This window comes from Apodemus sylvaticus, chromosome 15 (genome assembly GCF_947179515.1).
Source record: "Apodemus sylvaticus chromosome 15, mApoSyl1.1, whole genome shotgun sequence".
NCBI lineage: Eukaryota > Metazoa > Chordata > Mammalia > Rodentia > Muridae > Apodemus > Apodemus sylvaticus.
Window position 1 is genome coordinate 69468391 of NC_067486.1, and position 22434 is coordinate 69490824.

A 22434-nucleotide genomic window follows, 5' to 3' on the forward strand; every position below is an offset into this window, starting at 1 on the left:
GGCCAGGGTCACAGGCCTGCCCCACCAGCATAGCCTCCCTGCCCTCTTCCTCTGCCTTTCCCCACCGATCCTTTTTATGTCAGTAGCTGAAAGGTCATTTGAGGAACAGTCTCTGCAGCTCTCACAGAGCTGCCTGGCCTTCGATCTGTACGGTCTAGGGAAGAGTACCATAAAACATAGAGCTCTGCCCCTCAGGAATACCAACTGGAAGGATTTGACATTCGGGTAAAGCGACAAATGTGTCTCTTTAACATAGATCTTCTTATTGCTGACGATGAGAGCGAAGGGGCTTAAAAAGAGAGAGTTGGGGGTTAGGTGAGTGTGGCACGGCGGTGTGGGGGAGGAGTGCCCAGGCGGGCCCTTGCCCCAGCACCTCTTCCCCCTGAGGGACCACACGCACACAGACATGGTATAGAATAGAGTTTATTCAGGGTTCAGGGTAGAGGATGGGAGTTAGAGAGGCAGTGGGGTGGGGAATGGAATCATTCATTTTCAGGATTTTCTTAAGCTTTCAGGGTGAGGAGGAGGTCTCTGTGAGGTGGCCTCAGTCATGGCTATAGCCAGGAAGGAGAGGTGACTCTGCTTGTCACCTTAGGTCTGCTGCCATTTGCCCGGCTCGTGCTTTCTCTGATCTTTCTGAGTTGGAAATCCAGAGGAAAGTCAACGAGGTGTGGAGGGCTCACACTGCTCTAAAGGCCGTTGCACGGTCCGTCCTCAGCCTTTGAAGGTCGGATCTGAATTGTGGAGTTCTGTGCAGTGTAAACGTGAAGAGGTTGCCACACTGACAGTTGTTGCTTCACCCTGAACCAACACACCCTGTATGTGTGGCATATAGCAATCTTGTACACGTGTGTGGCAGGGACTGTGCACATGCATGCACATACGGAGGCCAGAAGAGCATGTTGGGTACAGTGAGACACAGTCTTAAAGGGCCCGCGCTGAGCTCTGTGAGGGAGGTCATAGAGAGAGCACCACTTCAGTGCTTGCTCTGCCGGTTGTCTTGGCTCCTAGTGGACCTAGAGGACAGCTGCAGACCACTGGGAAGTGCTGCACACCCAAGTGGGCTGCTGGATGTCTGTGGTTGGTTTTGATGTGGCTGGTTTCTTCTTTCTAGACTATAAATGCAACCTGTTTTTAAATGGAAGATTCTTTTTATTCTAGAATTTAAGAGGATGTTCTGCTCCCAAATGAAGATGTCTCACAGATGACCCAGGGCCACAGCCGGGGAGGTCTCAGGCTTTCTAGCTTTTCTAGCTCTCCCATCCTTATCATGATTCCTGCCTGCTCTTGGGTCTGGAGAGGTTAGGGTCTAAGTTGACTAGCACTTACTCTCTTCTGGGTCTAGGGGTCCCTTTGCAATGATACTTTGTCTTGTTGGCAATCAAACCCCAGTGTAGAGGAACCTGAACTCTTTGGATTCTGGAAACAATCTGGTGTATTTGAATTCCTAGAACCAGGACCTTTGTTCAGTGGCCACAGTAGATGGAAGCCACACTGGGCATGTCCAGGAGGCCACGGGGAGGGCAAGACTTTAGTGGAGACACATAGCTGAAGAGAGTAATGAATTTAGAGTTTTCAGACATGAAGGCTGCTTCACTGACTGTAAACTCCATCAGACATTGCTCTGCCCAGGTTCTCCTTTCTTTGTTTGTAAGATGAGAATATGTACTTTATAAAAACAATATGAGAACTTCCTTGAGTTTTATAGTAGGTTCTCAGTAAACACCATCTCTTTGGTCCAGAGCATTGTCTTGCTGGTTCTACCCGGCAGTTTTACTTCTAACCTTTTATGGAGAAGTAATTGTTGTCATCAAACTGTTGTTGTCTAAAAAGTATATTTAACATAAAGGGGTGTGAAATGTAAGGCCTTCTATTGTTCTTTTGTTTACATTTCCTTCCTTTCCTGGTGGCTTTGGGGCCTGCTGTCTTCACAGTCCTGATGGAGAAAGTAGCCCTTGGCTTCTTGCTGGTTCCAGGCACAGGAAACAAGGCCTCCTCTCCTGCACAACTAAGGAGACCCTTAGTGGTGGGAGTCGTGCCCCGCACTCACCTAAGTCTGACTTCGAAGCTTAGGCTTGTCCTTGCATTGACTAATTGATCTGCTCAGTGAATTGGTTTCTTGATTTCTTTAGAGATTGACTCAGAACTTTTAGAATGGAGGCAGTACGCACCAGCACCTTGTCAGTGAGTGGGTTGCCATCTGTGACAGCAGTGCCAGCCTCATGACAGATGACACAGTTGGTTGAGCAGTCCCTAGTTGCTAGCCATTGTTCTGTTCTCTGTGTCCCGGTCCCTAGGGAGCACAGCCACACTAAGGTGGGAGGGAGGTCAGGGCTCAGAGTTCCCATCTGGAAGTGAGAAGAGCAGCACAGAGTTTAAGTGGCTTGGCCTGGGCACACTGGCTAAGCGGGAAGATGATAACGAGGTAGCAGGGACATTAGTTAATTAACTAGTTAATGTGATTGCCACAGTCCTGACATAAGACGTGGGGTATCTCTTGAAATGGAAAGTATATGTTACAGCATTTTATGGGAGCTCTTAGGACAAACCCTAACATCCTTTTGGACCTAACCTCAGCATGATGCCATGTGTGTTGTCCCTCCTTTCAGCTGCCCTGTAGTGTGTAGTACCTAGAAAGGACAGATAGACTATGAGGTCACCGGGGAGGACAGATAGACTATGAGGTCACCGGGGAGGACAGATAGACTATGAGGTCACCGGGAGGACAGATAGACTATGAGGTCACCGGGGAGGACAGATAGACTATGAGGTCACCGGGGAGGACAGATAGACTATGAGGTCATCGGGGAGGACAGATAGACTATGAGGTCACCGGGGAGGACAGATAGACTATGAGGTCACCGGGAGGACAGATAGACTATGAGGTCACCGGGGAGGACAGATAGACTATGAGGTCACCGGGGAGGACAGATAGACTATGAGGTCATCGGGGAGGACAGATAGACTATGAGGTCACCGGGGAGGACAGATAGACTATGAGGTCACCGGGGAGGACAGATAGACTATGAGGTCACCGGGGAGGACAGATAGACTATGAGGTCACCGGGAGGACAGATAGACTATGAGGTCATCAGGGAGGACAGATAGACTATGAGGTCACCGGGAGGACAGATAGACTATGAGGTCATCAGGGAGGACAGATAGACTATGAGGTCAGCACTGGGTTAAGGCTGTGGAGCTGACCCACTGGGTCCCAGCCTCCTGCCTGGAGGAATTAGACCAGTAGTAGCATAGCAGTCTCAAGGTTGTCATGATCACCAAGTGAGCTTGGGTTTAGAGAAAGCGTCAGCTAGGTGGGTGGCCCATGGCGAACAGTCAAACAGAGCTCCCAGAGGCACTCACCATCTCATCCTCTGCTTTTCATCCTTAATCCCGAGATGCTCACTAGAACAACACAAAGTTGTTAAAACCAACCAGCTCGCAGAGACACCTGAGGACACACGGTTGTGAGGGATGCGCTTGGACTTGTGTCTCACAGGGTTCCACTGCTGTGAACAGACACCATGACCAGGGCAATTCTTATAAGGACAACATTTCATTGGGGCTGGCTTACAGGTTCAGAGGTTCAGTCTAGTATTGTCACGGTGGGAAGCATGGCAGTGTGTAGGCAGACGTGGTGCTGGAGAAGAAGGGAGAACACACTTCCTCCAACAAGGCCACACCTACTACCAACAAGTCCACACATCCTAATAGTGCCACTGCCCCTGAACCTAGCATTCCAAGGCAGGATTTGTGGATCCATTCCTGTTCAAACCACCCCTACTGGGAACATTGTCATCACTTAGCACCCATCATTAGCTGAGAAAAGAATCAGCAGCTCGTCCTCAGGAGAAGCAAAGCTTCTGAAATGTACTGACTTGTGGAATAAGAAGTGCCCAGGCCCAGAGCCCCTCCACAGAGGGCCGCGCTGGGGCACCGCCCTATCTCCCTCCTCGCTTTAAGGAATGGACCCTTAGCACTTTATCTTTTTATAGCTGGAGATCTCAGATGCCTTTGGCTTTCGGAATCTTTTCACAGCAAATCCTGTGCTGGGCTAGGATTGTTAGTTTCCCTGAGGAGAACAGCTATGGCTGTTGCCGGGCTGGCGAAGCTGTGCACACCTGTCTAATGGCCCTTTGGAGTGGGAACCATGCTGTTGGGCTTACGGGCCTGGTCACACCGGTGCCGAGGCTGGTGATCTTGGCTAGACAGGACCACATAAAGTATGACCATTATCTGTGTGCCATCTTCGGGGCCTGCAGAACCTGTAAGAGCGCAGCCCCCATAAGGAAAATGAAACAGGAAATTGTTCAGAAAGAACTGATGAAATGAGAAACAAACAGGAAATGGCTCTGGAATGAGAGAGGGTGCAGGTCTGGGCGTCCTGAGAACCAGGCCAGCTGAAAGACAGGCCATTTCCCCCACCCCACCCCCTGCTAGCTGAAGGACAGAACCCCGTGACAGTGACAGTTCTTCCTGGTCTTCCAGAAGCTGGGTCCTTGCTCCTACTGAAGGACTGTGGGTGACCTCACACCCCTCTTCTTGAAGGTTCTGGAGTTAGAAAGGGAAGCTGTGTGGACAGAAGCTCAAGTAACTCCGCCAACTCCAGCATGCCGTAGCCCCTCTGCTGCCTTTCCTGCCCCTCCTGGCCTCCCACTGCTGGGTGCTGCCCCCCCTACCCCCCACCCCCCCCCCCACCCCCGCAGCTTCTCCTGTCTCTGTGGAGGTTTTTCCCACCTAACTCCACCCTGCCCACCGGAGCCTACCTCAGAGTGGTGGAGACAAAGGAAGAGGAAGGAGGAAGGGAAAGCTCCCACAAGCCATCCAGTGGGAGTGCAGATGCAGGGATCTTTTGACAAAAGCCACACACTTCTAGGGAATCTTAGTTGTGGCTTGTTTTCAAATGTGTGCTACACCTTGATGTGAAATTCAGAAAAAAAAAAAAATCACCATTTTTGCTTCCCTTTCAGGAAGGGTGAAACTACTTAGCAGGTATAGACTGGGCTGTTTCTAGTACCCAGAACTGTTGTGTTATTATGAATTTATAACCTAACTAATGCATCATCCTGTGGTTTGGTTCTCATCGCCATCCCTGATCTCTTCCAGCGACTCACTGTCCAACTGTCCGACTGGTACACACAGTGCCCACAGTGCCCACAGAGCCCTCATGCTAATGACTCTTCAGTCAGGATTAGGGTTGAATTTAAAGAGTATACAGCTGAGCCTGTCATCCAGTGTCTTCCTGTCAGGGTTGATTACTGCACTTGTAGTAACGGTAAGGTTGCTGCTGAATTGGGTCAGAGAATTTTAGAGGTTGGAGGAGCTTTGATCTCAGAGAGGGGATGTGGGATATTCAGCGTTCTAAAGACAAGGTGCCACCAGAGGCAGGGTCTTCCATCTTTGCATGTTTTGACTTTTGAAAGTTTCTTATTTTGTCTAAAACCCGCTTTTGTATATGATGCTTATACCAAGTCCTGACCTCAGCAAAGAAGCCTAGTTCTTTTGTTCCTGAGATTCAAAGACAGCATCCAGTCAGGGGAAGCGGCTCCATTTTCCTTGTGTGTTTGCCACTAGAAATTCCACCAGATTGCTCCCTCTCTGGCAGGAAGCCTGTGTTGTTTGGTCCTGTTCCCCCTCAAATGTAAGGTCCAGGTTTGCTCCAGCACGTGGGTGAACGCTGGAAGAGTACAGAGTGTTCTCCCTCTGAAGAGCATCCTCAGCTGACCTAGCGCAGGTCTCTTGGTGACGACTGCATACACGGTGCTTGTTCTCACTCCCAAGCCCAGGAGGACTGCTTCGGCATGTCCGCTCTGCATCGCGGATGGACCCCACTCACATTCGGGGTTGGATGTGGAGGCCGTGTAGTGGGGTTTCTGGGGAAAGCAGGGTGGGCTTCTCACACTGGCCTGAAAATAAGAAAACAGGAAAGAAGGAGGAGGGCTTTAGAGGTAGAGATTGAGGCTGGGTTGATGCTGCAGCAGAAGCTGGCGTTGAATGGTTTGAATCTACTGCTTTCACTGAAGAGAAGACTATCAAGGTTTTCTTCTCCACTCACCTGGATATAGGTCCAGGAGGAGGCGGCTGGCCGGGGAGGCCCTGATAGCTGTAAGCAGTCAGTGTCGGTGGGGAGTCGTTCTGCCAGCACTCACTCTTCATCTGTTTTCTGATTCTTGAGTGTGTAGTTCAATTAACTTTGGTGTGTGTGTGTGTGTGTGTGTGTGTGTGTGTGTGTGTCTTTATATATTTCTGTAACTAGTTCTGTATCCAGTTCCCATCCCCTTACTTTTGAGCCTGTCCTGGAAGTGGATCTTCATCTTGGGTCTGTGTGGTCGGCCAGCACGCATAGTACCACAGCAGTGCCCCTTGTCACCCCCTTAAAACATCACCAAGTTTGGTCTGGCCCCGAGACCTGCCTCGCCAGCTTGTGTCAGAGGCAAACTCCCGTACCCCCTGTATTTCTGCTTTGTGATCCAGTGAGGCTAGTGGATGTGTTTCTCTCTTTTATCAGTTCCTTGATGAAATTCCTTAGTGTATGCTGAAGATAGTTCTAACTCACAATGGTTCTGAACAGTTGGGCCCAGTCCTCATCTCAGATTCTATTTCTAGCAGATCCTGGGTGCATGAGCTCTGTACAAAATGTATTGCTATGGTAACTGTGCCTTTTTTTTTTTAATAGATAGGATTATTATTCTATAGCTTTGGCTGACCTGGAACTCATTATGTAGCCTGGATCAGCCTCAAGTTTGTAGCAGTTCTCCGCCTCAGCCTCCCAAATGCTAGGATTACAGGTGAGACCCTCCTCCCGTGGTGGGAGTAGTGGCTTCTATGTCCATTATTGAAAACGTACCATTGTCAGGTCCAACCTGATCTTCAGCCTTCTGCAGTATATCAGGGAATGAGGCTATGCTGAGATGCAAATTAATGCCGCACTCCACTCCACTCTACAGCTTGTCATCGGAACATGAGGAGCTACACAGCAGAGGGGGCTTAATGTCCAAGTTAATCAGAGAATGCTGCATGCCGGGAGGCAGTACCTGCTGACCGCTCAAGGGGAAATTGCTGTTTGCATAACATACATAGGGTAGCAGACACAGGGTTTATGATCCAGATCAGCTTCCTGTCTGATTTTGTGGCACTTACTCCCAGATTATAGGGTTAGAGGGAACATACAGCCATCAGGATTGCCAGAGGGGATTTAACCTTTGACATAGCCCCCTTCTAACCAAGTGATGAGGCATACCTCAGGGTGGGCAGTGGTGTCTCTTCTCCCTTACAGTTCACTCCTGGAGAGGGGTTCTTGTTAAAATCATGCCATCTTTTAAGCATGTTGGCAGGCAAAGAACTTTCTTGATTTTAGCTTCTAACCATAAGCTAATGATTTCCACACTGGGGCGGCTGGGCCGTACTGGGCCGTACTGATAAATGAGTTCTACAATCTCAACGCCTTAGTGTTGTAGTCCGTAGCTGCCTGCAGCTACTACGAACTGGGTTGCTAGAACAGAAGCTGAGGGATAGATGGGGAAGGGGTGAAAAGAAAGAAGGCCAGGACAATATTTTACCTTGAGGCCCCAACTTTAATGGCGCTCAGACCTTTTAACAGTTTGGGCAAGCCCTTCCCCCCCAGACTCCGGGCTGAGTTCAAGCAGAAGTTGTCTAGCTTTGCTTGGCGGTCCTTGTCTTGACTGCTCTGGCAGCTGGGTGGGTCACCTGCTTAATTCAGGAATTCCTAGACCTGAAGGAACAATGAGATTAACCTTCACTGAGCTTCTCCACCCTAGGATAAAAATTCCTGCTGTAACCTACTCCCTATTATGTCCTAAGGGCAGATTCCTGCCTGAAGCCAGGATTGTCCTTGGCTAATGTCAAGTTCCTACCCTGTGGCAAGACTCCCAATATGGCTCTGTATACCTTAATACAATACATATGTGAATATATTGTATATATATATACATGTGTGCATTTTTCCAAGCAAATTTTACTCTGTTACGGTGACTTTCTAGGCACCTTTCAAAACCAGGGTCCACTCTACACCATCCAGAAAATGGGGCTCACAGCCACGTTGCCAGAGTTATACCCACTGCATCTGCTCGCCATCCAACAGCCAGGCACTAGTCCTATGTCCATCACTGGAAAAGGACAGGAGAGCATGGCATGTGAGAGCAGCTTGTAAACCATCCTACCTACAACCTGGCTGCGCCCGGATTTCCACCGGAATGTGTGGAGGCAGGCGCAGCACACACAGCCCCTCTCCTCTCCCAGACCCGCCCTCTCCTCACCTTGGTAAACAGAGTTTCTTAACCAGTTCATCTCTCAGACCTCACAGTCTGAGTGCAGGATATTTTGTGTGTCTTCACCTGATTCAGGAATTCCCCTCCCTTCCCTGTCTCCACACTCGGTTGGCTGAGAGGCTGCAGAGGGCACCCCATGTCTGTCACCACCGCTGGCTAGAGATGGTTATTTATCCTGACTCCAGCTGGCTACCGTGTGTGGGTGGGATGGAGGTGGGACGGCCCCAGGGGTCTTTGTCCACCCTCATTATGCCTGGTTGGCCTGAGTGTGCGGCTGTTCTCCGCTCTGTGGTGAGTGTGTTAATAACACCAAGTAGAGCGACAGCCAGATTGAGATGCCAAGGGCGAGAGCGGTCGGCATGGAGACAGCGCTATCCCTTAAGCAGAGGTTGGGTCATGGACCTAAAATTCAGGGAGATGGAGCTCTCTGAGTAGGGGTACTCTACCCCATCCCTCACATTGCTTGTCTGCCCCCAGATGATGCACAGGTCTTCCAAATAGGGGCGCCTCCTTCCTCCTCTCTGCTGCCTGTCAGCATGGGCACTAGAATAAGTGCCACCTCTTCCTTAGGCACCAGCTCTTCCTTCTGTGGAGGAAGTGGACAGAGGAGGGCTTATAACTATGTTATGACTGAAAGAATGCCGATTCCCAGTGGTAACCAGACAAGGTGTTCTGTGTTCTCCTCCCGTGAGACGTGGTGCTTACTGCAGCTTTTGGTGCACTCAGAGGAGAGGGTCTAGCCTGAACCCCCCACTGCCAGGCGAACATGCATTCCCTCAGGGGTAGTTCAGCTGGGCTCTTAGCTTCCTGAGGGAATGGTTTTCTTCCAGAGCAAATGAATTTTCCAACTGCTTCTCCCTTCTTTCTTCATTATTACATTGCAAGCCCCTCGTGAGGTGCAGAAGGAAGGAGGAACAGTTCTAGGTTTTCCTTAAGGAAAAGAGAAAGGTTTATCCTTGGGCAGAAAAATCCCAGTTCAAGTGAGTTTTTGACAGGCCCTGTGTACATTACAGGACCTAACTATGCGTCCTAACTGTGCAAGATAGGAGAGGTGAGCTGCCTGTCACTTGTTTGTGACAAACAGGACATAGTGGAGGTGCTGCTCCTCAACTCCCAGGGTGCTTAAACCTGGGTCTCTTGGGACACCTGTCCTTGATGAAGCCCCTCTTGGAACTCAGCAGCCAATCCAGATGAAGCCGGACCTCTGGGAGTACCCACATGAGAGCACTTGGGGTGCACAGCCACAACTGAGCCCCGCATCAGCTACTGGCAACATGCACTGCCATCTTGGATGCCTGGCCTAGCCACCCTGTTGGTGGCTCAGCCCTGTGGCTGCTTGTCCGCAGTCACAGATCACGCGAGGGCCGTCCACAGCTAAGCCTCGTTGATCCCCAGGGATAATTGCTCTCTGAGCCATTGTGTGCTCAGTGGTTTGCTACACAGCAACAGATACCTGGCAAATGTGGGGCGGATCTAGATGTAAGGCCTGGTCAAAGGAATGCTGACAGCAAAAAGACCTTTGGAGCCATCCGCGCTCTGCCCTGCGGCTGTAGGCAGGTTCTTGGTTGCTGCGCACATTAGTTTTCAAACATTAGTAAAAGGGAAAGGGAGGCAGTGAAAAACATTCCTGCCTGGCCCATAGTTGGTCCTAAGTTAATGTTAGCTGTCACTTGGTGAGAAGACCACACCCTGTCCCCTCAGTTAGAAAGAGGATGCAGACTGACCCTGGCCGTGATCCCTTCCACAGGCTGCCATCCAGGTCAGCAGGGTCATCCACATGCCACGCTTACCGGGAGCAGTGAGCAGGCCATGCCTCCTCAGGCCAGGGCACGATGCAAGCAGCAGCGAATGTGAGCTGGAAATCCTGGGTTTGCACTGTTGAGTTCAGGTGCAGTACTTGTTCTCAACTGTGGTTTGTCCGTTCAGCATTGTATATTAAGTTCTTCTTAAACTTAAAACAAGTAACTTAGATTTTAATTAAAGTAAAATAAAAACCAAGTTAATTAAACTAAGCTAAAATTTAATTATAACCAGGGAATGAATGATTTTATGCTTAAGTACAGTTTGAATCTTTTCAGTTATGGACAATATTATAGGAAGTGGTAAAGGGCGGTTTCTTGGTGGAAACCAGTGGGGCTCCTGCTTTGTAGGAAAGCAGTTGTTTTGAAATGAAAACTAGAGTATAACTCCTGGCCCTGCGCCAGGCTCCAACTCTTCTACCTTCTGTGCCATTCAGAAATGGGCCAGGAAACCTGCGTGAGGGTTGCCTGAGATGCCCAGCACATACGTACTTCACCATAGCTGTCCTTTAATGGACAGTATAGAATATCGATTCTGTAGCTATTACTACTATAGCATGACATCTGGACAGTATAGAATATAGATACAGTAGCTCATACTATTATAGCATGACTTCTGGATAGTATAGGACATAGATACAGTAGCTATTACTATTATAGCATGACATCTGGACAGTATAGAATATAGATACAGTAGCTCGTACTATTATAGCATGACTTCTGGATAGTATAGGACATAGATACAGTAGCTATTACTATTATAGCATGACATCTGGACAGTATAGGATTTAGATACAGTAGCTATTATTATTATAGGATGACACCTGGACAGTGTAGGATATAGAGACAGTAGCTATTACTATTATAGCATGACATCTGGACAGTATAGAATATAGATACAGTAGCTTGTACTATTATAGCATGACTTCTGGATAGTACAGGACATAGATACAGTAGCTATTACTATTATAGCATGACATCTGGACAATATAGCATTTAGATACAGTAGCTATTATTATTATAGGATGACACCTGGACAGTGTAGGATATAGAGACAGTAGCTATTACTATTATAGGATGACATCTGGACAGTATAGGATATAGATACAATACCATTACTGTTATAGCATGACAGCTTTTCAAGAGACTGGAAGGCTTAAGGGCCATTCCCTGGTCAGCTTTCTATCTTGGGTGATGAAGTGTTACTAATGAAAACTGGTTTTCTCCTGCTTTAGAAGACGAGGGAGTGGACCCCACAGTAGTCGAGGACTGCCAGAAACAGTCCCCCTTGTTCACTGGTGAGAAATAGCTGGTATCGATCTAATCCTTACTTTTGTGGACATAGATCAGTCGTCTGCATACCGATTTCGCCTTGAAGGCGGCAGTGGTAGAGGGCTTCGGGCGACATGTGGCGAAGGGCAGAACGAGCACAGGTGGCTTCTCTATGGGAGAACTGCAGACCTCGAGGGTGGGGTGAGGGAAGCCAGACTGGGTGAAGTGCTGCAGCAGGCTGGGCAAGGCTTCTGCTAGCTTCCTGCATTTAACGAAATCTTTACTCCAGTGAAGGCCCCATTGCCAGCAACAGAGGAGGAAGTGGTCAGAGCAGAGAGAAAGAAAGCCCAGGTTAGAAACACAGGCCTGGGACTCCCAGGAACCTTGGCAGGAGAAATCTGGGAAGTCCAACAAACCGATGGTATTGTGCTCAGAAAACATTTGTTTAGTCTATCCGAAGAGGGCTGGATTCTATAGCTTCTGTCTCCTAAGGGTCCATGAAAAAACCCTCTTGGTAGTAAAGAGCAAGACCGAGCCTCAATCCATCAATTTAACAACCTTGTAAGCCAAGGGAGATGTGATGTCACCCCAAAGAAGGAGAGCTCAAGCTTTTGCGAGTGAGCACATGTGCGCGCGCGCACACACACACACACACACATACACACACACACACACACACTCAGTTACACTCACCCAATGTCTCTGGCAAGTACCAGAAAGATGTGGTGTGTGTGTGTGTGTGTGTGTGTGTATGTATATACATGCGCACACACATACATACATTCGTATGGAAAGACTCACAGTACCATAGAAACAATAGATTTACAGATCACAAAGTATGTGTGTGAGCTATAGTTTTATATGAGCAATAGAAGTGAAAAGAAATTTGAGGCTGGGTGCTATGCCTGTCATTGTTTGTCCAAATTCAAAGTCAATTCTGTTCTTTACTAAAGCAGGTGGTTTCCACCTCGTTAGAGTGCTGAGGGTGAGGAGAGAGACTCCCGTTGCCCTGACAGAGGACCAAAGCCTGTGTCTTCCTGTAATCACTGGTCTGACCTGCGCAGTGGGAGCGGAGACCGCAGCCAGCGCTCAGATTTCCATGCCTGCTTCTGAAAGGGCTGAGTAGGGCTAGAAGAAACGATTTTTGTGTAGCTAATAGATCGAGTTGACTATAGGCGTTCATTTCAGCCCCAAGCCTTTCCCAGCATTGTTCCCAGGGAGTATAGATCATCCTTAGGTGCTCCTCCCGGGAGGGGCGAGCAGCTGTGAATATGGAAATCATAGATTCATGCACAGAGGGCGGGCCTTCCACAGACCTGCATTTCTCAGAGTTGGCCTTTCCCTGGCATCCAGAGGCCTGGAAGGCTGGATGTAGATGTGTGTGTGTGTGTGGGGGGGGGGGGGGAGATGTAAAGACTTTGGAGCCCTGCAGGTTTTGGTGTAGATTCACGTCCCAGCTGTGCAGCATGTTACCTGACTTAACCTCCCTGGCAGTTGTCAGGTGGAAGTAATACTGTCAGCCTCCCTGCATTTGGATGGTCCGTGAGCCCTATTGCACACGGTGGCTGTTGCCATGGAGACTTACAACTTTGCTGACGTTACACCCCTTTCCACGAGTCTCTCCACTAGCCTCTGCTCAGTGAAGGGAAATCCCCGCAGCCTTCAGAGTCCTCAGAGACGAGGATCGGGAGGGAGCTGCCTATTGGAAGTGCAGACCCTGTCTGTCTGTAGAAATCTCAGTCACTTGGTGGTGTCCCCTGTCCGCCCTGTGTTCGGAAGCTTTGCCACTTTAAATAACAAGGTCTAAATAGAGGCCTTTCCCAGAGGCCTGTGCAGTCGCTTCCTCGCTGGCCTGTCTTAGGTAAGTTGCCATACCTCAGTGACCTGTGTTTCCACCTCAGGAAGTGGAAGGTACTAATACTGTCTTGTAAAAATGCCAGGAAGCTCCTTAGCTAGTCAGTAAAGGTAGAGACCCTGGGCCTCGCACCAGAACCTTCTCCCTGCTTCTAGAGAGGAGGTGCATATCTGACCAGACGGGAAAGGCTCCGGGAATCTGTGCCCAGGGCCCTGGACTCCTGGCATATTTTGCTGCATTTCTTCAGAGAAACTATTCCCATGGCCAGCCCTGCAGCTGGAGCTTCCTTGGCAGAGGGGATCATGAAGGGTGCTTCGAGAGTCAGGGCCAGAGCCAGCTGGGAAGGACCCAAGTTTCCTTCCGGATGTGAAAACTGGGAGCACTAACTCCGCCCCTAGGGACACATCTCTCTTGCGCTTGGACAGTGCCCCCAAAGGGAGAAGCCAGGCTGATAAGATGCCCAAGGGCTGTGCTCCACCCACCTCCTAACATCCCCTGGTTCCTGACTTCTCATGAGTGGGGAAGACCTCTGCCCCTTCAGTCACCATCTCTGACCCCTACAGGTCAGAGGTTCTGCCCACAGCAGTTAAAAGGCAGCCGGTCTCAGAGGGTGGCAGATTGCTGCAGTATTTCAGGGCAGGGAACAAGCCACTCTCCAGACATCTGCTTGTAGAACTGTGGCATTCTGGAGTCACGGCGGGACGACATTTCTCTTCACTGGAGCCACTCAGTGGGCACTAGGAAGCCAGCTGGGGCAGTGGTCAGTGAGAGCTCCCTGGGACCGCCTGTCTCTCCTCGCATGGTGTTTCCCACCACGGTGGTCATGCTCACCCCACCTCTCATCCCTTCCTACCACTGTGCTACGGATTGTGTGTGTGCTAGTGTGTGTGTGCTAGTGTGTGTGTGCCGGGAATTATTTCTGAGGACAAGAGAAAGCAGGGGTGGGGAAGGTATACGTTCGTTCTTTTACCCACCCACCCTGGACTTTTTTCTCTTGTTTGTTTTGGGGTGTCATTAGTATTTTGTCTGGCTTGTAATTCCATCCCCAGTCAGATGACATGCCTGTGACTGCCTTAACTGGAGGCTGATGATGACTTGCGCCCAGCCTGTTCCCACGAGGGCATGTTGAGTTGGGACTGTCCCAGCCAGGTTGTCCCACCCAGCATGACCGTGGCCTTCTGTGGCACAGTCCTACCTAACCTGGCCTGGCCTTGAACCCTAGTAGCAGGTGTTGGCTTCCACAGTCCATAGACAGAAACTCCATAAGAGGGCTGCCAGGACCAGTGGGAGTGATAGGGTTACCAGGTCTAGAAAGTCCTATCTGTAGCCAGCACGCTCCTTCTGTCAGTAGAGCCACGGTCTGGTTGGAGCTGTGTCTTTGGCCTGACACTGGAGTCAGGGTAGAGAGGACGAGCAGGGAGATCCCAGGAACAGCAGCCCCCAGTCCAGAGAGCCCACCGCCTCTTCACCTCTCCCTACCGTAGGCTGACAGCCTCAGTGGCTCTCGAAACTCCACCATAAAATCCACTGTCTGACACCAGGAATGCCACCCCGCCCTGGGAAGGCCAGATGGTCCTCCAGGCTCCGTCCTACCCCAGAGGCCAGTCAGCTAGTGGCAGGCTATGGTGCTCCCCGTGGAGGACTCTCATCTCAGACAGGTGTGCGCCTTAGACGCTGGGCCCAGGAGAATACACTGTGTGTGAGGAAGCATCCTTCCACAGGAGGAACGCCGCAGGTGCACACTAGGATGTGAGGAAGCATCCTTCCGCAGGAGGAACGCCGCAGGTGCACACTAGGATGTGGGGAAGCATCCTTCCGCAGGAGGAACGCCGCAGGTGCACACTAGGATGTGGGGAAGCTTCCTTCTGCAGGAGGAACGCCGCAGGTGCACACTAGGATGTGGGGAAGCTTCCTTCTGCAGGAGGAACGCCGAAGGTGCACACTAGGATGTGGGGAAGCATCCTTCTGCAGGAGGAACGCCGCAGGTGCACACTAGGATGTGGGGAAGCATCCTTCCGCAGGAGGAACGCCGCAGGTGCACACTAGGATGTGGGGAAGCTTCCTTCTGCAGGAGGAACGCCGCAGGTGCACACTAGGATGTGGGGAAGCATCCTTCCGCAGGAGGAACGCCGCAGGTGCACACTAGGATGTGGGGAAGCACACAGGAGGAACGCCGCAGGTGCACACTAGGATGTGGGGAAGCACGCAGGAGGAACGCCGCAGGTGCACACTAGGATGTGGGGAAGCTTCCTTCTGCAGGAGGAACGCCGCAGGTGCACACTAGGATGTGAGTTCTTGTGTGGCGCCACCCCACGGTGGCTGTGAGCATGGAGTCTGCAGGAAGGCTCAGCTCACGGGATGCAGAAGCAGGAACCCACCCAGGAGTTAGTCGGTGGGACTAGAGCAGGGTGGGGCTGGTCACTGCCTTAGTCAGGGTTCTCCTGCTGTAAAGAGGCACGTGACAAAGGCAGCTCTTATAAGGAAAACATCCCAGACATGGTGATGGAGAAGGAGCTGAGCGTTCTACATCTGGGGTGGCAGGCAGAGGGAGTGACACTGGGCCTGCGTCAAGCACACATAAAACCTTAAAGCCCACACTAGTGTCACACTTCTTCCAGCAAGGCCACTCCTCCCAATACTGCCACTCCCTATGGACCACTAGGGGCCATTTTTATTCAAACCACATAGTCATGTTCAGCAAGTGACTTTCTACCCGCTGCCAGGCGACCCGCACCAGGCAATGAGATGGTGTCTCCGTGGGCATCCTTGGGTCTAGGATGTTCAGTGAGGCGTTCGCCTCTCTTAGAGTTTATCACAGTCTAGGTACATTCCCAAGGATGCTGAGAGAATGTGGAGGATGCAGAGTCCTTCCCTGAGAGCTGGCTGGAGCCACGTGGACCGTGAGGGTTCCATTCCTAAGCTTGGACTCATCTTTAGATTTACATTGTCGTGGCTGTTGGGGATAGTCCATGCGACTTTTTTTTCTTTCTAGGATTTTATGGCCCACATTAAGAGATTATGAATGAGGTTGAATCTCCAGAGCATCAGTTAGGGAGGTAAGGATTTGAGTTCTAGGATCAGCTTTGCTTTTTAACTTGTTTGAGTATCCTGATACATTCCTTGGTCCTCAGTTTTCTGATCTGTAAAATGGGTAGGCTGGCCTCAGTTATTACTAGACGTCCTTTCCAGAGCTGTTGTCTCAGATTATTCTGCCCTCTTTTGTTGTCTTCTCACAGAATTTAGATGATGATGTCTAACCAGCCTGATGAGTAACCTTCCTTTTGAAACATCCCATCAGCTTTTTTCTCCCACGTTCTTCCCTGTGCATTACCTCTCTTCTTTTTGCCTTGGGGACCATCGTCTCATTTAGTCCTTAGTTCCATGTGGTTCTGCCTCCATCCCCCACCAGTATCTTCCTGAGGTTGTCACTGTGGTTGGCCCCACATAGAAACTTCTTTGCAGTGTCTTCTTACATTTCTACACAACCACCCACATGTAGTTCCTACAGGGGGATGGTTCTGCCAAGACTAGACTCTGGGAAATAGGTCCTTAAAGCAGCCCTCGCTGCTGAGCTGCAGCGCCCCCTGGGCATCAGCTGCTGAGCTGCAGCGCCCCTGGGCATGAGCTGCTGAGCTGCAGCGCCCTCCTAAGCATTAGCCTCTTTTCAGCGGTGACATTTATGCCTTGGCTTCTTGTTTCCTCACTTTATAATGAGGCCTTTGGTCAGGTGCCCATGTGACTGTGCGGGCTGCCCAGGGCCGTGGACATCCCTGATGGGTGTGTCCTTTGCCCAGTCCTAGCCAGTTGTTCTGCATCTGGGGGAAAGGTCACTCCGTGGTGAGCTGCACCTGTTTCCTTTTCAACTTGTTACCTCCCTTGACTGCAGGGCTGACAAGGCTAGCGCTGCCTCTCTGAGACGGAATGGGTTCTCGGTGGTGCTCCGGCCTCTCAGAGTCCTGTGTGGTGGGGTCTATTGGACCCCTCCTAGCAGGGAAAGCCCTCAGGTCATGGAAGAGTTCATTGAGACAGGAACTCTAAGCCCGATGGTGGTGGCGCACTCTGGGAGGCAGAGGCAGACAGATTTCTGAGTTCAAGGCCAGCCTGGTCTACAGAGTGAGTTCCAGGACAGCCACAGGGAAGGGGTGCCTCAGGAAGTCTCTCCAGTGCCCCCTGAGTGACGTAAATATTGAAGATGGACTGAGACAGAGAAGGCAGGTCAGCTTCCGATCCAAGAACGTACCATGTCGGGTCTGCCCCCAGCGCACGCATCCTCCAGGAGGCAGCGATGGAGGGCTGGCGGTACAGGCAATGCAGGACGGATGAGGCCACCACTGCTCACCAGGAGCTGCCCAGAGCTGCTGCAGACTGTGGCATCCAGAGGATGCATGCTGCAAGGGACAGGCTGCCTCCCGCATTGACACTCTGATGGTTGGCATCAGAAGTGTCTTCGAGTAACCGAAAGGGAAAAGACCGTAATTTCTTTGTTGTCGTCCATTGACAGCTGTGTTTGGCCAGGTGGTTGCCTGGGATTCTTTTCATTTCTTAGTGTCTTAAGCCCCTCTGTACACTCCTGGATGTCCAGGAGGATGGAGCAAGAGTCTGTACCTGAGGCACTGGTGAGAGGGAGACTGTGCTGGGAGGAGCTTGGGGTACTGGGCTTCCAAGTGAGGTCAGGGTTCCACTTCCACGCCACCACTGACCTGTGACCTTGGCTCCTGTTTTTTAGCCCTTTGTTTTATTTTTCAGAGGAGGTCTCACGTAGCCCAGGCTGGCTTCAAACTTGCTATGTAGCTGAGGCTAGCTGTGAGCTCCTGATCCTCCTGCCCTCATCTTTCTGGTGTTGGCATTACAGCTGTATGCCACCATGCCTGGTTTGCCTATTTTACTTTTTGAATTTATATTTATTTATGAGTGTTTTTGGCTATGTGTGTGTATGTATGTATGTATGTATATATGTATGTATGTGTGTGTGTACCATGTGCAAGTGATGCTCATAAGAGTTCAGAAAAAAGTCAGATCCCTTGGAACTGGAGTTGTATATGACTGAGCTGTCATGTGGGTGCCAGGAATTGAACCTGTGTCTTCTGAGAGAGCAGCCTGCACTGTTAACCACTTAGCCCTCTCTCCAGCCCCTTGTTTTTAATCTTTCTAGGGCAGGATTTCTTTATGTAAACATGGGAATAATTCTTCCCATCGGTGGGTAGGTGAAATGCGAGATTGACAGAAGTCCTCTATGGAGCCATGAAGATGATGCCTTCCCGACCTCTAGAGATGTGTCCTGCCCCTGTGTCACTAGGGCTCTGCTTTGCTGTATTTAGGGGCTACCTGAGATCTGGGTATGGATGTTCATGACACAGGCAGTGAACCAAAAGAAAGAAGTGGCTGGACAAATGTTTGTGTTGTGGGGCTGTAACTTTCACCTTAGGACATTCTTTTCCGGCAAACATTGTCTTAGGGCCAGCACCAGGGTCTCTACGCTGTGGCCTGAGTCTGCTTTCCATCCCTAGACACGAGAAACTAGGTTATCAGCACCCAGCCTGACTACCGGGCTTTGGTTCTCTCGTTGTTTATGGATGTGGGGGAGAGCGGCCTCTGTGCTCCTTTCCTGGGGGTCGCAGTGTGATGCTCCTCAGACCCTTCCCTAACCCCCTGCCCAGGAGGGCGGAGTAGCTGGCTGCTCTCCTATGTTGCTCTGTCCGGAGCAGCTGGACTCTCATCTGTGGTGACTTGCTCTCTTCTGTTATAGAAAAGTCACATAGAATGTGAACTAGGGCTTTGTTTCTGCACCACAAAGGAAAATAGAACAAGGAACAGATTGTGAGCTGTAATTTCTTCATAAACTCACTTAGAGAATGCCAATGGCTTCCTTGAACACCCCAAGCGTTTGCCAAATGCCAAATCCTGCACCACTGAGAGAGGCCGAGACACAAAAGCTGTCTGTGGCCTCTGTCCTCAGAGCGCTTCTAGGGACACAGTCTCCAGAGAGCTGTGATAGCTGCCCTGTAGCTGAGCAGTCAAGGATGGCCGATCAAGGGGCGCCCCTCGATGTGTGGCACGGATAGCTACTTCACCCACCCGCCCCTGGCCACACTCGGGCACAGCCCAGATTGCCCTCTTCCAAGAAGTCTTCCACGGGTTTGCAGGGCATATCTATCCGGATCTGAGAGTGTCCTCTACCTGTCTTCCGGCAGCCTTTGACACTTGGATCCCACCTTAGCCCGGTGTGAACAGGGCTCCCGTGTTGCATGTCATTCGGGACAGGCACTGTGGACTGAAACACACGTGCTCAGCCAACTAGACAGGAGTGTGGGCCTGTGGCTTTGAACTGAATGGGTTCTGCAGTTAGCAGAGAGGGCTGCTGCCTCTGGACCCAAGGCTAGACCTGAGCAGAATGAATTCTGCAGTTAGAGAGGGCTGCTGGTCACTGAAAGTGATTCAGTAAGCGGGTGGCCTCATGCTCTTGTCTTCACTGTTAGGTACCAAGCCTCCCAGGATGTCATTTTTATAGGGGGGGGGATCATTAAGCAGCCCAGACGGCCCCAGATCCCAATCCCCCTGCCGCAGCCTCCTGCGTACTGGCTTGCAGAGATACAGTGCCATACCTAGGCTTAATGCCCTTTTTAAATTTACTCCTCCAGAGATCCTGAGGATCATTCAACTGGACCTCGACCTGAAGTATAAGACCAACATCCGAGAGCTCTTCGAGGAGTTTGACAACTTCCTACCTGGTGCTGTTATCGGCATAGCCCGAGAGATGCAGCCTGTGTACAGGTGGGTGCTGGCTGTCGGAGGAGCCTGAGCCCCTCCCACCCCAACCAGCTGCCTGGATGCAACCGCATCATGGTTTCTCTCCACTTGCTCCTTGGAAGCATATTTGCACTTAGGGCTGACTGGTGATGTCATGGGCAGGGGAGGGGGTGTGTTCTGGAGCAGGAGAGGCTGCTGCCCTGTAGAGTGGGGACTTTGAGATTTTTCCTCCAGAAAGCCCAGTTGTCCACATTGTGGCCTCTGGTTACGCTTGCGGGGTTAATATCCCAGGCTTCATCTGGCTGCAGTGTCAGGGCTTCTTCTCCAGAGCGGGGAGCTGCATGGCTCTCTTAGCTTCATGTCACCACTGTTGGTATTCTGTCTAAGCTCCAGATTACCCTAGAACTATGTAAACTGTTGCTCTGACCAGTGGTGGTGGTGGGGGGGGGGAGCTTACCAGTCCAGAGCTAGCAAGCGAGGTTGTGGCTTAAATGGCAAAGCTGGCATACCTGCAGTGTTTCTCGATTCCCAGCCAACACACCAATGAAGGAGGCCTAAAAAGAGAGGGGGGAGGCTAGAGAATGTGGCACGGCAGTGTGGGGGAAGGGGGTGCCTAAGCGGGCCCGTGCCCAGACACCTCTTTCCCCAGAGGGACCACATGCACATAGACATGGTATAGAGTTTATTCAGGGCCAAGGATGGGAGTTAATGGTATAGTGGAAGTAGTGAAAGGCAGAGAGAGAGAGAATAGAGAATAGAGAAGTGGAGGCCGGCCATGACCACGTGGAGGGGGGAGGGGAGGAGAGCCCAAGGGGACAGAGAGATGCGAGTGCCAAGAGGCGAGAGGGATGAGAGAGAGAGGGGAGGGGCAAGCAGCCCCTTTTATAGTGGGCCGTCTATGGGGCGGGGCATACCTGGCTTTTTCCAGGTAAGTGTGGGGTGGAGCTTAGACACTGCACTGTCACACCTCAGGAGAGTGGGTGGGCAGTGGTGCAGAGGGGCCGCCACAGCTCCGGACACAGTGGCTATGCGCTGGCCATGGTGCATGGGCATTCTTCCCCAGACAGTGAAGCCCAGAGAAGCTCCTGTGCCTGAAGCCAGGAGACATGCTCAGGGATGTTCCCTGCACCCCTGACACGTTCTCCACAGAAGAATGGTTAAATAAAGTATATCTACTAAAGTATATCCAATTAAGTACTATATAGCTTGCACACAAACAAACCAAACAAACAAACACATGGCAGTTGTATATGCTGATAGGCAGAACTAAATGGCAGTCTTTACTGAGGAAACACGCCCTCAGAAAAGGGGTGGTGCTTTATGTCCTGCCTCTGAAGTGATTCTGTGCATGTCGCACATACATGTGTCTAGAGAGGGAAGAGGGAAGAATAGCAGAGGCGGGTTTGAAACTTGTCTCCTAGCTGAGGCTCTGGTGTGCTTGGTGCTGACTCATCCCTCCCCACCGCACCCCTCCCTGACAGTTAGATTGACAGCCTTCCCCTCGCCAGCCTGGGAGACCTAGCGTTCCTCCCTGGGCTCCCGGGGCCCTTTGTTCTCTGCACCCTCCCCCAACCTGTGCTGGCTCCCTGCGGAAATCCTGGAGAGCTGCTGGCCCTGGCGGCTAGTGCCTCAGAGCTTGAGTCCCCCCACCCCTAGAGGAGGGGAGGGGCAGGACGGGCTGGGTTCAGTGATGGTTCTTTGCTTTGCAAGTCTCAGATCACATAACAGGAAATTCCTGCGAGGCCTCAAAGGAGCGATAACTCCTGGGCTTTGTGGGCTGTTCCCATTACATAATGCCCACAGGAGTCTTGGGCGTCCCTTACTTGCACGGGCAGTGGGGTTGTGGAGTGGATAAGGCAAACCCTCAGTGTTGACTACGAAAGACTGCTCCCAAGGCGGGCGGCATTCAGTGTACAGTCCTGGGTTTCAGTCCCAGCTGACACCAGGCCTGTCACCTTGGTACCCTTCAGATGGAGGCAGAGGAGCTCCAGCCTTTGTCTCTCCAGCTTTGGCGCTCACAGCTCCTCTGCCCTGCTTGTTTTTCTCCCACTGTATACAGTGGGCTTTTCCCCCACTCAGACGCAGGCCCCAGGACGTTCAGACAGGCTGGTTATCAGATACCTACCTACCGTTAGTTACATCAGCAACACCTGCAAGACAGGTTGGTGCTTCTCTATAATACATGAAAACCTCATCGCATCTGTTACAGATAATCTTGACCTAAATTTTGTTTTCTGCAAAACTAAGCTTTTATAATGGTAGTCCTTAAATCACTTGATCTGGCCTTCCCAAAGGAAACAGCTGAAAGGTGGCAATTCAGATTGTTTCCCTTACTTTCTCACTTTATCATTATGTGTAACGAGGGTCATGAGAGCCTGCTACTGGCAGAGTCTTAAAAACACCACTCGGTAAACAGACAATTACATCCTCCCCCCAGCCATAAACCACCACAAAATGTCACTAAAGACTCCGT

The 22434-nt window shown here is 51.0% G+C and overlaps 1 protein-coding gene across 2 annotated transcripts in view; it reads left to right on the forward strand.

Annotated features, from left to right (window-relative positions):
• Xxylt1 (xyloside xylosyltransferase 1) overlaps positions 1 to 22434 on the forward strand; it is a 121889-nt gene that overhangs the window by 46538 nt on the left and 52917 nt on the right. For both annotated transcript variants that reach the window (XM_052158261.1, XM_052158262.1), the window contains one exon: positions 19853 to 19985. In XM_052158261.1, the coding sequence (XP_052014221.1) occupies positions 19853 to 19985 (133 nt within the window). The remainder of the gene's footprint in view (positions 1 to 19852; positions 19986 to 22434) is intronic.